The 14,484-nt window shown below is 46.5% G+C and overlaps 1 protein-coding gene across 1 annotated transcript in view; it reads right to left on the reverse strand.

Annotated features, from left to right (window-relative positions):
- Positions 1-9,578: 9,578 nt before the first annotated feature.
- Positions 9,579-14,484, reverse strand: part of SLC9A1 (solute carrier family 9 member A1) — a 108,859-nt gene continuing 103,953 nt past the window's right edge. Inside the window, exon 12 of the mRNA XM_061596370.1 lies at positions 9,579-13,522. Within this exon, the coding sequence (XP_061452354.1) occupies positions 13,194-13,522 (329 nt within the window). The 3' untranslated portion in view covers positions 9,579-13,193. The remainder of the gene's footprint in view (positions 13,523-14,484) is intronic.

The following is a 14,484-nucleotide window of genomic DNA, read 5'->3' on the forward strand; positions in this document are numbered from 1 at the left end:
CACACTGGTGTTCAACTTGATCGGCTGATGACAATCTCTGCAATTTTATTTGAAAGTGTCATTGTACTGGACATAGGGTTGTCAGTGTGATGCCTTTGACAAAACCATGGAGGCTGCCACAGCCAGTAGGATTAAAAAGCAAGTGAAGGCCAATGAGGTTGGGGACAGTGAGGGTAAACAAAAGACAAATGGTACTGAGAGGAACAGCATGGAAACAAGCGAACACATGAATGCCATAAATGGCTGGAAATGGGAGGCTGATTTAATTTTGTGTGCTGCCAGTGGTCTCCCTGGTACTGTTATCTAGGCTACAATGCTCACAGACATTGCTGCTGGGTCCTTATATCAGGCTGGGTTACATGTTGCACATTAATTGCATCCTTGTAGATGGTTGGGACACTACATGTAGAGCAGAGATGGCCTCACATGGTTTGCACTAACGATGATTTTGTTAGATTATTTACTCAAATCCTTGTCGTTCCATCAACGTTGTTTTCAATTAGCATAGCAAGAGTGCATACTCAGAATCTTTTAACTGTGACTGCAAAACTCCATCTGTGTTCAATGGCCTTCTTGATTAGGAACATACAAAGCACTGTGCTAGATCAGATTATGATTTGCCTAGTTCAGAACTCTCAGCAATAATCTTCTGTGGCATTGGGCAGGCTATCAGAAATTGGCCAGTGCTATACCAGTAGATTGTATTCCACTTATTCTACCATAGAGGTGATTTTAAACCAGCTCTAGAACCAGCATTAAAGCCACTGGCTTACCCTGAGCTATCAAATCGTCTCATTTATGTTAGGAATGGACAAATCCACAAATTTTGTTTCCCCTTAGTTTCTCATTTTTCCATTCTCCACATTTCTGCGTCAGTTTGCAAATTCATTTTTTAAAAGGTCCTCATAAAAAGTCATCAGCATTGCAGGGCAAATTTCTCCTAATATACACCTTTTGAATGTACATTTTCCTAATGCGCACATTTCCCCCAAAACAATTGCTTTAAGCTTTCCACATGCAAGACATAAGTGAGATAGGGATAACAGAGACTTGGTGGGATGACTCCCATGATTGGAATATAGCCATTCAAGGATATAAACTCTACAGAAAGAATAGAAGCAACAGAAAAGGAGGAGGAGTAGCGTTATACGTCAAAGACAAATACACCTCTATGGAAATCCAAGAGAGCGAACAAAGGGGTCCGGTAGAGACCATTTGGGTAAAAATAAATGGAGAAACAAATAAAACCGACATGGTAGTAGGTGTCTACTACAGACCCCCTGGCCAAGAAGAGGTGGTAGACGAGGCCTTTCTCAAACAAATCTCTGAAATCTCAAGGAGGCAAGAAGTAGTAGTGATGGGGGACTTCAACTACCCGGATATCTGCTGGGAGACAAACTCTGCAAAGCACAAAGCCTCCAACAAATTCCTGATGGGCCTTGCTGATAATTTCCTCTTTCAAAAAGTAGAAGAAGAAACAAGGGGATCGGCAATCCTGGACCTGATCTTAACTAACAGGGACGAATTGGTCACGGGAATTAAAGCGGTCGGTACCTTGGGGGAAAGTGACCACGTAATGCTGGAATTCGGGATTCTGGGGAAAGCCAAAGAAGAATATAGTCAAACATGGACCTTGGATTTCAGGAAAGTCGATTTTAGCAAGCTCAGGGAAATGATGGGTAGGATCCTGTGGCTAGATAGACTAAAGAAAAAAGGAGCCCAAGAAGCGTGGGAGTTCATGAAGAACGTATTACAAAAAGCGCAATCGCAAACAATTCCAAAGAGGAAGAAAAACGGAAGACATCGGAAAAAGCCAATGTGGCTACACGGAAGACTGGTGGAGGAGGTAAAAGTAAAAAAGAGCATGTATAAAGAATGGAAGGAAGGACGCATCACCAAGGAAGAGTACCGACGAGCGGCTCAGGCTTGCAGGAATAGCGTAAGGAAAGCTAAAACCCAGAATGAGCTGAGGTTGGCGAGGGAAGCGAGGAACAACAAAAAGGGGGTTTTCAGATATGTTCGAAGCAAGAGAAAGACCAAGGAAACGGTGGGACTGCTGCTCAATGAGGATGGCAAAATGTTGACAGATAACAAGGAAATGGCAGAACTGCTCAACGCATATTTTGCCTCCATTTTCTCCCAAAAAGGGAACAGTGTGCAACCTTGCATCGGTAGCAATCTCAGGAAGGGGTCGGGATTGCAGTTCAAGATTGATAAGGAGATAGTCAGGAAATACCTAGTTAACCTAAATGAGTTCAAATCTCCAGGGCCTGATGAACTGCATCACCGAGTATTGAAGGAACTTGCGGATGTACTCTCGGAACCTCTTGCCATCATCTTTGAGAAATTCTGGACAACAGGAGAGGTGCCGGAGGATTGGAGACGGGCAAACGTCATCCCGCTCTTTAAAAAGGGTAAAAAAGAAGATCCGGGGAATTACATGCCGGCCAGTCTGACTTCAATACCAGGAAAGATATTAGAACGGATAATAAAAGGGTCCATTGGCAACTATCTAGATAACAATGCTGTGATTAGTAGGAGCCAGCATGGGTTTGTCAAGAAAAAATCCTGTCAAACTAATCTCATCTCTTTTTTTGATCGGGTCACTAGCTTAGTAGATGGTGGAAATGCTGTAGATATCATCTATCTAGGTTTCAGCAAAGCGTTTGACAAAGTCCCCCACGACCTTTTGATTAGCAAACTCGTCAAATGCGGACTACATGGAAATACTGTCAGGTGGATTCACAACTGGTTGGAAAACTGTACTCAAAGAGTGGCCGTCGGTGGCTCTGCTTCGGACTGGAAGGAGGTTTCGAGTGGAGTGCCGCAGGGTTCTGTCCTGGGGCCGATACTCTCCAACATTTTTATCAATGACATAGATGATGGGGTGGAGGGAAGCCTTATGAAGTTTGTGGACGATACGAAACTGGGCGGGATAGCTAACACAATGGAAGACAGGAATAAAATCCAAAGGGACCTGGATAGACTAGAAAATTGGGCTGAAATTAATAAAATGACATTCAATAAAGACAAATGCAGGATTCTGCATTTAGGCCACAAAAACAAAATGCACGGGTACAGGATGGGAAATACCCGGCTTAGCAGTAGTGCATGTGAGAAGGATCTTGGAATTGTAGTGGATCGCAAGTTGAACATGACCCAGCAGTGTGATGCTGCGACAAAAAAGGCAAATGCGGTTTTGGGATGCATAAACAGAGCTATAGTTTCCAGGTCGAGGGAAGTAATAGTCCCACCATATTCTGCATTAGTCAGGCCTCATCTGGAATACTGAGTTCAGTTCTGGGTGCCTCATTTTAAGAAAGATATAGACAAGTTAGAGCGGGTTCAGAAGAGGGCGATGAGGATGATAGCCAGTATGGAGAACAAGTCTTGTGAGGAAAGGTTGAAGGAACTTGGCATGTTCAGTCTGGTGAAGAGAAGGCTGAGGGGTGACATGATTACACTCTTTAAGTACCTGAAGGGCTGTCACATAGAGGAAGGTACAGATTTGTTCTCTGCTGCCCCAGAGGGTAGGACTAGGTCTAATGGTTTTAAGTTGCAGGAGCATAGATTCAGATTGGACATTAGAAGGAACTTCTTGACAGTAAGGGCAGTTCGGCAATGGAACCAACTGCCTAGGGAGGTGGTGGGATCCCCTTCGCTGGATGTCTTCAAGCAGAAGCTGGACAGCTATCTGCGGGAGATGCTCTAGCTGTGGATTTCCTGCTGTGAGCAGGGGGTTGGACTCGATGGTCTACAAGGCCCCTTCCAACTCTATGATTCTATGAGATACAGGTGGTAGTATAGTGGCAAATTCAGAAGTGCATGGTTCCTTCATGACAGCCACATCATGCCCCCTTTTTTTGCTGCTGGGTTGAGAATGAGATCCTTGTTAACGCCTTCTCCCTCAACAAAGGACTTCCCTAGGAGTCAATAAGCATGAAAGGAGGGAGTGTTAACTACTTAAATGGGTCTTCTCACTGGCTTACTCTGATTTGCTCCAATCAGTGGGAAAGGACAAGGAAGCTTGTTAGAAGACTCTTCTCAGTGACTAACACACTTACACTTTCATGCTAATTGGCTCATAGGATGTTGAAGACATAGGGACTCTGCTGGGACCCCACTCCCAAAAACGTAAGGGGTCTAGGAGCCCCCAAAACTCCAGACAACTACACCCTTGGATATGGGAAACATTCAAAACCATTGTCCACCTGCATGGTTAAGCGGTACTCTCCCAGGGTGACTGTACAATGTACTCTTCCTTAACATTTGAACTGGCTCTCGCATGTTGCTGTCTGCCTGTCTCAATTCTTTAGCTTCTGAACAGCAATCTAGAAAGGTCTGAATGGCATCCCACACTGATGAGTCATCTGCTAACAGCAGCAAAGTCAGCACAGGTTTGGGGACAAGGCAGATTCAGAGTTTGTCACAACAGTGTTCAGAATAGAGAGCACATGGGAATAACAAATGGGACCTGTGAGCTCTCTCTTATACTAGTTCAGGGAAAGTCCATATCCCCTTTCATTCCATTCCCCTCCTTTCCCATTCCATTGAATGTTATGTTTGTTGTTTTGTTTCTAGTTATAATGTTTCATTGTGGCCTCTTTTCATTGCATCGATCAGTTAAAGGATTATGATTTCTGTTGTATGTTATTTTGTCATTTCTGTGGGTTGTAAACCACCTTGAATTTCAGCAATGTAGAAAGGCAGCAAACAAATTAAAAATCAGGTCCCATGCCATCATACCACACAGTCTTCTGGTTTGCTGCTTCCCTTTCTCCCATCGTGCAGCGAGGTAGTTTTAGACCAGGTGTAAGGACCCTTTGGCCCTCCATACGTTTACAGACATGGCCAATGGTCAGTGATGATGGGAGTTGTAGTCCAGCAATATCTGGAGGGAACTTTGTTGGCTATCTGTTCTTAAAAAATCCTGAGATGGCAACTGGGCCAGGGAAAAGCCACCTTAGCTGGAATACAAAATACTCCCAAGTGATATAGTCCAAGGAAAGCTTTAGTTTTTGATGCTGTCGGATGTATGTGTATAAACAGCGGGCTTTTGAATGTTGAACTTTGGGATGGAGGTTGCCACTGTCTTGGGAAAATTGACCTGACCACATCATTTGTTTTCACCTTTAGAACACATGCTTCATGTTACACAGGATCATCCAGTGTTTTGTTTTGTTTTTAAAATAAAATGCTTCTGGGAGGTGGATGAGAGTTTACCCCTTCCCCCAATCAAAACCATCACCGCCACCCATGGCTGCTGTTTGCCCCACTACTTTTGCCTATTGTAAAACTGGTAAGGCCCCCACCCCACCCCAGTGGCTGCATTAAAATGACAGACCATATCAGAAGTTCCCATTGTATATCACCCACAAAATGGGCAGTTTGCCCCTCAGTGCTCCCCTCTATAAAATGGGAATGCACAATTCATTGACAATGTCAAAGGGCTGAAATGAGACAGAAGAATTGTCAGTGACACTTTGGATCCTCCTCATGCTCAATTTGGCAGCAAATCCCACTGTAACCAGAGTTGATCTGAAGTTCTGCTGGCAGTTGCTCTGGTAAAATGGGGAGGGCGATTGACAAGGTTTGGGGGTGGCAGGTGACTGGCTGAGAAAAGCTCTGGGGACTGATGCAGCGCACACACAGACTCTCAAACACACACACCAGGCACTCCCAAGCACGCACGCATGTGCGCACATACAAACACACACATACACAGCCCCCAAAACATTTCCCTGGAGATGCCCAAAGCAGCCTCCCACCCTCAAGCAACTCCCCAAATGCCCTCAGGCATTCACTGCTGCCCCATTTAAGCTGCTGCCCCACCTCAACTGCTTATCTGCCTCCCATGTTGCTGCTGCTGCCGGCTCGCCCCCTCCCTCCATCACCCACTCACTTCCTCACCCTGCCACTTGCCCTGCTGCCCGCCAACACACAACTGATGATAGCAAAAGTCACCGAGAGCCGGGACAGCCAACAGGGCCATCAAGCTTTCTCTGGCCCTCTCCCTGCTGGCATAGTTCACCCACCAGGGCCAACCAAAACAATCTCAGTACCGATACTCGGCCTGAAACCAGACTGAAATGGATCCAGAGGACTAATTTCATCCAGAAGTGCCTCAACCTGTTCAGTTCATTTTCCTGAGCATTGAGCAAGAAATTGGAGCATTGCCTATCCCTTCCTCTTTTCTCGATGCCTGGCATTTGCAATTGTCTCCTGTACCAGGGACAAATGGGTCATCTGCAGTGCTCCTAGGCAAATTCATAGAGCACAAGATGACTGCTAGGCATGGTGGCGTTATGCAACGTGCAGAATCAAGGGGGCAGCATGCTGGGGGACAACAGTGGGAAACGCCCTGTTGCCCTCTTGTCCTGCTTGCAGGCTTGCTTCTCATAGACATCTAGTTAATCACAGTGGAAAACAGGATGCTGGGCTAGACAGGTCTTTGGTCTGCTCAGGCAACACTCGTCCTACAGTCATTTGCTGGGGTAACAATTAAAGGAGGAAGATTGCCACCTTGTGCTCATGTGATTTATAGCAATTCTTCTGAGCGTGTGTCAGCTTTAAGCTTAGACAGTACTGTTGTATTTACCGATGATTATTCCTGTAAAGCAGGAATGGGGATCTGTGGCCCTCTTGATGATGTTGGGGACTCCAACGTCCATCAACCCTGACCTTTGGCCATGCTGGCTAGGAATGATGGGAATTGGAGTCCAGCAATATCTGGAGGAACACATCTCCTGTTTCTGCTGCAGGAGAATAGGAACGGTGTTTTCCCCCCCTCTCAGCTATGTTAACACACGTGTCCTTGGGAACCTGAGTGTGTGAACCTGCCACCCACATGTCCCATGAAACACACCTCCTTGAGAGGAGGGGGATCATTTGCTAGGGATAAACCAAGTGCTTTGCCCTGAAATGTGCTTAAATAGTGTGTGTATAACCTCAAAAATGCAGGTCCAAACTAGACTCCAAATGAATCAAAATGGGGGTTAGCCCGAGCACTCGTAACAGCTATCTCAGCTATTGACCCAGAGAATAATCTGATGCTGAAGCTAAGCATATCTTAATCTTTTAATCGCCTGGGGTGTTTTTGGGTGGTAAGAGGCATAAGGGGCCGCAAGGAGAAAGGGGAAATGATGAAGACCCCATCCCCCCCTTTCCACCAGTGGAACCATCCTGTTAGTGGTGTTCCGCTCTCGGCAAATCTGGCTCCAGCCCAATAATATTCAACCATGTGGTCATTTCTCCTTGTAAAACATGTATTCTGTCTATGTTTTTTTCTGACTCTTCTGTACTCTGATTTTTGTTAATTAAAAAAATCAATGTGCCCTGCCCTCCCAAATGAAATGAAAATCTACAACCACCTACAAAATCAGTCTGACCAAACACTAAGGCAGAGCAAAAAAAAAAAAAAAAGTAATATGCATACTTTGGCAATGATAGCTCTACAATACAAACCTGCCCATTCCTTTAAATAAATTGGGTGAACTCCTGCTTCCTACTCCTTCTCAGATCCAACAGGAGACAGAGCCTTTTCAGTTGTGGCACCTTAGCCAATGGATGTGTCCTCTGCAAAGTCCTCCAGGCCCCTTGCGTCACTGCCTTCCTCTTTTTACTTCAAAAAGCAACAATGGAAGTTAACATTTAATTAAGTTTTTGTTGTGTTGGATTTAGGTGATGCAATTTATATTGATACTTTGAAAATGGAAATGGACTGCCTTCAAGTTGAGCCCGACTTATGGCTACCCTATGAATAGGGTTTTCATGGTAGGTAGTATTCAGAGGGGGGTTACCATTGCCTCCCTCTGAGGCTAGTTCTCCCCAGCTGGCTAGGGCCTGCTCAGCTTGCCACAGCTGCACAAGCCAGCCCCTTCCTTGTCTGCACCTGCCAGCTAGGGGACAACTGGGCTCCTTGGGACTTTGCAGCTTGCCCATGGCTGCACAGGTGGCAGGGGACGTAACCCCGAGCCACTCTCTGTGGGAGTGATCTTTAGCTGGCCCTTGACACCCAGGAGACACGAGCAGGGATTTGAACTCACAGCCTCTGGACTCCCAGCCAGGCTCTCCTCCCCACTGTGCTATATTCTGGAAAATGCTTTGAACAACCCTAGTTTGTACCAACCCCCTGGCAACACCCACACTCCTGTTGAGGGATATGGCTACTGTCCTTGCTGCAGCTTCTTTCCAGTCATACATTTGTTTGGTTCTTCCATCCCACCTCCTGCTTTGGCTCGAGCTCAGCTGTCCTCCATTTGTCCGCTCTTACCTCTAGCCATCTCACTCATGGAAAGGCTTTTCATTGCTGCCTCTTTCCCCAGTCTCTCTTTCACGCTCGTCATCATCTCCTCCTCCTAATATTCCTTCTCTCCTTCCTTTGGACCTCTAGTTCCCTTATCACAGTGGTGTGGCTCATCTGAAATGGCCCTGCCCTGTCCCTTAACCTGTTTTCTGCCCCTTCCAGATCCAGCCCCTCATCAGCTCAAATGGGCCCATCCAGACTGGTGTAGCTGTCCAGGGTCGCAGGGGGGTTGTAGACTCCTTACTTTTGGGGGAGTGGGGTCCCAGCCAGGTCCTTATGTCTCTGCTTCCATTCCCAGGATCAGGCAGGATTGGCCGATTCTGTCTCTCGCTGGGCCAGGGCCTGTTTGGTTGAGTTGGGCATTGCGTCGTTCCCCAGGTTCCATCCCCGGCATCTACATACGGCTGGGAAAAGGCTCCCATTTGAAATGCTGGAGAGCCGCTGCCACTCAGTGTTGATCATACTGGGCTAGATAGATAGAAGGGGTATGGCTGTGATGGTCATGAAGGGACCCTGCACTTCTGAATTTGCCACTACGCTACTGGACCCATATGTTCCTGCCAATCCCTGCTCATTCTTAGTTTGAGACAACATATGAAGGTCAGAGCCAAGTGGCCATTCCGCTCAAATTATGCTGTCCTCCACTGGCTGATGGAACTTTTCAGAGAGAGAAAAAAGACAGCGCCTGCCTTCAAGTCTCTAAAAAGTCATCAAATAGCCAGCGAGCTACTGGGCCCAATTCATGGTGTTAGCACTAGCATATAAAGCCCTAAATGGCTTGGAACCCAAGTACCTAAAAGTGCATCTTCCCTAATAGCAACAACAAAGTGAGGCCTTGTTGTTGATGCTGCCACTGGGGACTGCCTGGTTGGTGTTGGCCCGTGACAGGGTCTTTTCAGTGATGGCTCCTCATTTGTGGAATGCCGCCCCATGAGGTGCATCTATCTCCCTCATTACTAACTTTCAGGAAGAACGTAAAAACATTCCTGTTTACCCAGGTCTTTGATGGCTGAGAAACACTGTTAATGCTGAGATCACTGGTTGAGAGAATGCTTTTAACTGTTTTTATATATTTTTTAAACTTGTTTTATTGATGCGTTTGCCACCCTAGGACCCTTTGGGACTAAGAGCGGAATATAAATGGAACAAATAAAATATATATATATACACAAAGCTAACCTTTGGTAGCATTCATAGTGTGTGTGTGTGATGTTAAAAAGAAGAGCAGGTAGCAGTTTAAAGGCACCAGTCGGAAGGAATCAACACAGGCCACTAAAAATTAAAACATTCATTTATTAGAATATTTATGTAAAAAGACTCTCTTTACACATATTTTTATACAGTAGTTTCTCTCCCCCACCCCAATTGCTTCAACAGCTGCTGCTGGAGACAGAGCATTTGTACATGAAAGCACATACAGGCTACTACAGCCTAGTGACTTCTGCTCAGCCTGAAGCAGAGCGCTATGGCAAGGCCCAAGTTAGGTAGAGAGTACACAGAGCCGAGGACTGGGCTGGGTCGGGTTGGTTTGGGTGGGCAAGCCGGATGGGCCCCCTTCTGCCGCTCTTCCCTTCTCTGACCTGTGCCGCTTGCAGCAATTCCCCTCTGGGGGGGAGGGATGAGTGTGCTGAAGGAGGGAGAAGGTGTCACTGTTTGGATGGAAAAAAGACGGACAGGCACGCACAAAGAGCTATTAACAGGCCAAGTCTAGTCTTCCTGGCTGGGGCCTAGAGTGACCAGACAGAGTAGCACAATCACGACATCTTTTTTCTGTTTTTTTGCGCAGGCAGACACTGTATGGCTAAAAAGGCACGGCACAGGGGGCAGAGAGAGAAATTACCCCCTTTGGGATGGGTGGGGGAGGCTAAGAACTACCGGAAAACCCCCAGGAGGCACCAGCATGGCTCTGTAGAGGGCACAGTCCTTGAAAGCAGCGTTGGTAACAGATTTGTAATTTCCAGAAGTGATGTCTAAAGTGCAGAACTGATACCCCTCTCTACTTGATTCTCCCCGCCAGTCAGTACACAACATACCCATCCTCAGTAAGAAAATAAAAAAACAGCTCATTGTGGAATAACTGTGTCGATCACTTCTGTGTAGGGCTGCAGCCCAAAGGCTCCAGTCTCCTTTCTGAATGTTGTCCTATTTCTTTGGGGTAAGCAATAGGGAATCACTGCAATGCCTTGACAGGAAAGGCCATCTTTGGCTAAGGGCTACTCTACCAAAGCAGATCACAGGATCAAAACTGTTTTGTGAACCATATCATTTCAGACTATAGGGCAATGGAGTCATTGGATGCTCCCTCATACCTATCTATCTGTAAACATCCACTATATAGAAAACTAGCCTGTCAGGGCAAAAGGTACGCTAGAGCCCTCTTTCCTGACACGCAGAACCTTTTTCTTCCCCCACCCTCAGTCTGATCTGGGACAGTCTGCAAACACAGTCTTGACCATGCGATCTGCTTGTTCTGTAGACAACACTTTTGTCTTTGGGAGACACGGAAAGCCTTGGAACTTCCAGACACTTAAGCCTTGCAATTGCTTGCAAGGGTGGATTTACTCCTAGCTGTAGAACCACTGTGGGGCTCCATCTTCATAGAGGTGGGTGGAGATCAGAGTTTCACAGCACAGGATAATGAGAGGCTGGGTTTTCAGAAAGCAGGACAGCAGTGGTGGCAGTGAAGTGATAGAGGATAAAGGGTAAGATACGGAGAATCTAGTTCAGGGATAGCCAATGTGGATGCTCTCCAAATGTTGGACTATCATTCCTGCCAGTCTGGCCAATGGTCAGGTGTGATGGGAGTTGTAGTCCAAAACCAGGTAGGGGAAAGCTAACCTAGCACCTTCTACAGGGGGGTGATGCCCACTGTGAGAGAAAACTGGGGAATGTGCTATGGGGAGCGAAGGCTGGAGAAAGACTCTAGCAGGCAGGTGAGAAAAAGCAGAGCTGAAAGGAACTTGTTAAGAGGACGAAGGGTCAAAAACCAGTGACAAGGACGCTCTTGTTGAGAAAGGTGTCCCTGGAAGGAGAGAAAACTGGCTAGGGTTTGATCTTCTCTTCCCAGATATTGCTAAAAAGTAAGGCCCAAACCCAGCTACCTAGTAGATTTCATGCTCTCACATTTATAGGCAGCAAAAAAAAAATTATTAAAGCTTTTTTGCCAACGTAGCCTTTGCCAATCTGGTACCCTCCAGATGTTTTGGGCTCTAATTGTAGCCCAGAACATCTGGAGTTGTAGGCCAAACATCTGGAGCGTACCAGATTGGCAAAGGCTGGCACTAGAGAGACGGAGAATGCAGTCCTCATGCCCTCTGATGGGACAGGTGGAGCAACAGGCACTGTCGCGGCCCTTTGTGGAATAATTTGTCACCTTTTAAAGAAACAGATACCCTGTGTTTTAAAAAAAATAAAACAAACCAGCAATTCTATTATGTACAACCACATATTCAGTCTTTGGTCAACAAAATGTTCTGAGTGCGTGTTTTTAAAAAGTAATTGAGATTATAAGATGAGAAAATGAGTGACTCCAGGAAAAGGAGAACATGGAGAAATGATCAGCAGAAATGGTTGGACTTGATGCCCTTTTAGGCCCCTTCCTACTATTCTCTGATTCTGTGAAATCTGTACAATTTTAGACAGTGATGGGGGCTTGTAAGTGTGGCCCTCTGAACCCTACAGGGGAGTAGAGAAGAGGCTGCAGTTGTGTACACTTGTGCTAACTTGCCCATGTGTTCGCCGCCAAAGTTGGCACGTGATCAACCCTCAGTGTCAGGACACACTTAACAGGTTAGGTTCTAGGAGCAAACTGCTAATTTTCACTTAATAGGCTTGAGAAAACAAAACAAAGCCCCCCCCCCAAAAAAAACAACCCCAGGTGATTCAAAGTTTGGAAGGGTTTTTTTTCTTATGGCTTTATGGGATTCAAAAAGAAATCCACAAACTCTAAAGCTTGGAATGCTTCAGCTCTTACCCAACCACCACCAGATACTAAAACATGATGTCAGAAAAAAGTGGTGTTTGCCTTGATGATGGAAGCACTGGGCAAGGCTGAGACATCACAGTACCAAACTCCTTCCAATCCAGAAGTACTCTAAAGTAATTTTTTAAAAACAACCCAATGGGGTTTAAAGCGCCAACAGCTCAGAGATTTATTACAAGGACCTTCTTTAGTGGAGAGGCTGGGAGGTCTGCTGCCGCCAATGCCAGCTCTAGCAGAGGTAAAAGCTAAGAAGTTCAGCTGGTAACTTAAAGCCATACTCAACATTGCGCGGAGTTCCAGCTTCACCGCTTACCCGAGGCACAGCCTCCCTGTGGCCGGCCCACAGGAACCCCAGGAAAGTGCTGGTGTAACAGGACACACCGTCTAGCCACAGATTCTGCTATACCAGATGCAAGATGGGTTTCCTCTGCTTCTCCAATGTGTTTGGAATGGAAAACAAGAGCGACAATAAAAAAGAAGGAAAAGCAGGCTCTCTGGAGAGCGAATGAAGAAGCGGCTTTGGGAGCTCAAATGAAAACAGATTCTTGGCACTACGTGAGAAGGCAGCAATGGGGCAAAGCACACCAGCTCACCCCGCCCGTCCTGGAGGATGGGATGTTCCTCTCAATGTGGAGGAGAGGGGGTGGGCTGGCATTTTTCAGGAAAAGGAATTTGGTCACCCACCATACCCGTTGCTTTCTCAGCCAAACAGCCAAGCTGGCATGAGATATGCATTCCATTTGGGTTACTATTTCTTACCTCCTATCAAAGCTTCCAAAACGACGAGCGCAAAGAGAGAGAAAGAGCAAGAGGAGGAAGCAACACAGAGAAGCCCGTGGTACGTGTGTGTGGTTTTGCAGGAAGTTCCCTCTACAGGTCAGGTCAAGTAGTGCATCGGGGGAGAGCTTACTGCCCTTTGGGGATGAAGGGCTCCCCCTCCTCAGGGTCAGGCCTAGGCCCAGGGTCACTCAGGCATCTCATTATCCGCTGGTTGCTGGGGCTGTCGCCAGTTCCGGGGGTGAACACGTCATCTGTGCCTGGAGAGGAAGGCTCCTTGGCTCGCATCACCAGCCCGTCGTCATCCTCATCTTCCTCTGGGGATGGTGGGAGGTGGCTCATTCCCTTTGGTGCTTCGTTCACCAAGTCAACAGACTCCGGAGACTGTGGGGATGCAGGGTCGATGGTTATGATAGGGAGGTTCTCGGAGTCGGGCTTGGGGTCATAGGCTAGAGGGTCTGGAGGAGGAAAGGAAAGAACCACATAGCTGAAGGAAAGAGTAGACAAAGGGGAGCGGGCCAGAGTTTCTCAAACTCCTGATTTCAAAGGCTCACCTTTTTTTTCTGAATTAAAAAAGTTTACTGTGGGGTGTATAAGACATGCCTGGGGAACCTTTGGCCCTCCAGATGTTACTGAACTACATCACCCATCAGCCCTAGCAAGCACAGCCAATGGCCAAGGATGATGTGAGCTTTAGTTCAGCAACATCTGGAAGGCCAAAGGCTTCCCACACCTGGTATAAAGTAACACTTCTGCAGGAAATTTCCTGTTCTCCCTCCTGTCCCATCCATATCTCTGTATTGTACTGCCTTCAAGTCGATTCCGACTTATGGCGACCCTATGAATAGGGTTTTCATGAGGCTGAGAGGCAGTGACTGGCCAGGGTCACCCAGTGAGCTTCATGGCTATGTGGGGATTCGATCCCTGGTCTCCCAGGTCGTAGTTCAACACTTTAACCACTACACCATATTTCTGCATTAATAACTGACCCGGCTGTGCCTCCTCTCAATCAAGAAGCACACTCAGAGCAGAAACTCATCCAAGACCCAACAGCCAGCTTCCTTTGAGCATGGCTAATTCAGCTGTTCCCAAACAGAGATGTCAAGGCCTGGGGAAAAAAACCTGGGAAAATTTGAGGTGGTGGTGGTGGTGGACAACCATTTCCCCATCAATATTTTCCTCAAATGACTTTTTTTCTTCTTCCAGTTTTTCCAGTGGAAAAAATTAGACTTTTGGAAGAATGCTAACATTTATTTTCTTTTTTGGGCTCAGTGATATGATTTTTAAGACAAGATTTACTCCTTCAAAATGTTTAGTATGAATATGTTTATGTCCTCTCAATCCACAGCATTAGAGGACAATAATTCCTATGTATACTGCAAACAAATACAACACTCACATCCAATATGAGTTTTAGCAT

The sequence above is a fragment of the Rhineura floridana genome, chromosome 15, assembly GCF_030035675.1.
Source record: "Rhineura floridana isolate rRhiFlo1 chromosome 15, rRhiFlo1.hap2, whole genome shotgun sequence".
NCBI lineage: Eukaryota > Metazoa > Chordata > Lepidosauria > Squamata > Rhineuridae > Rhineura > Rhineura floridana.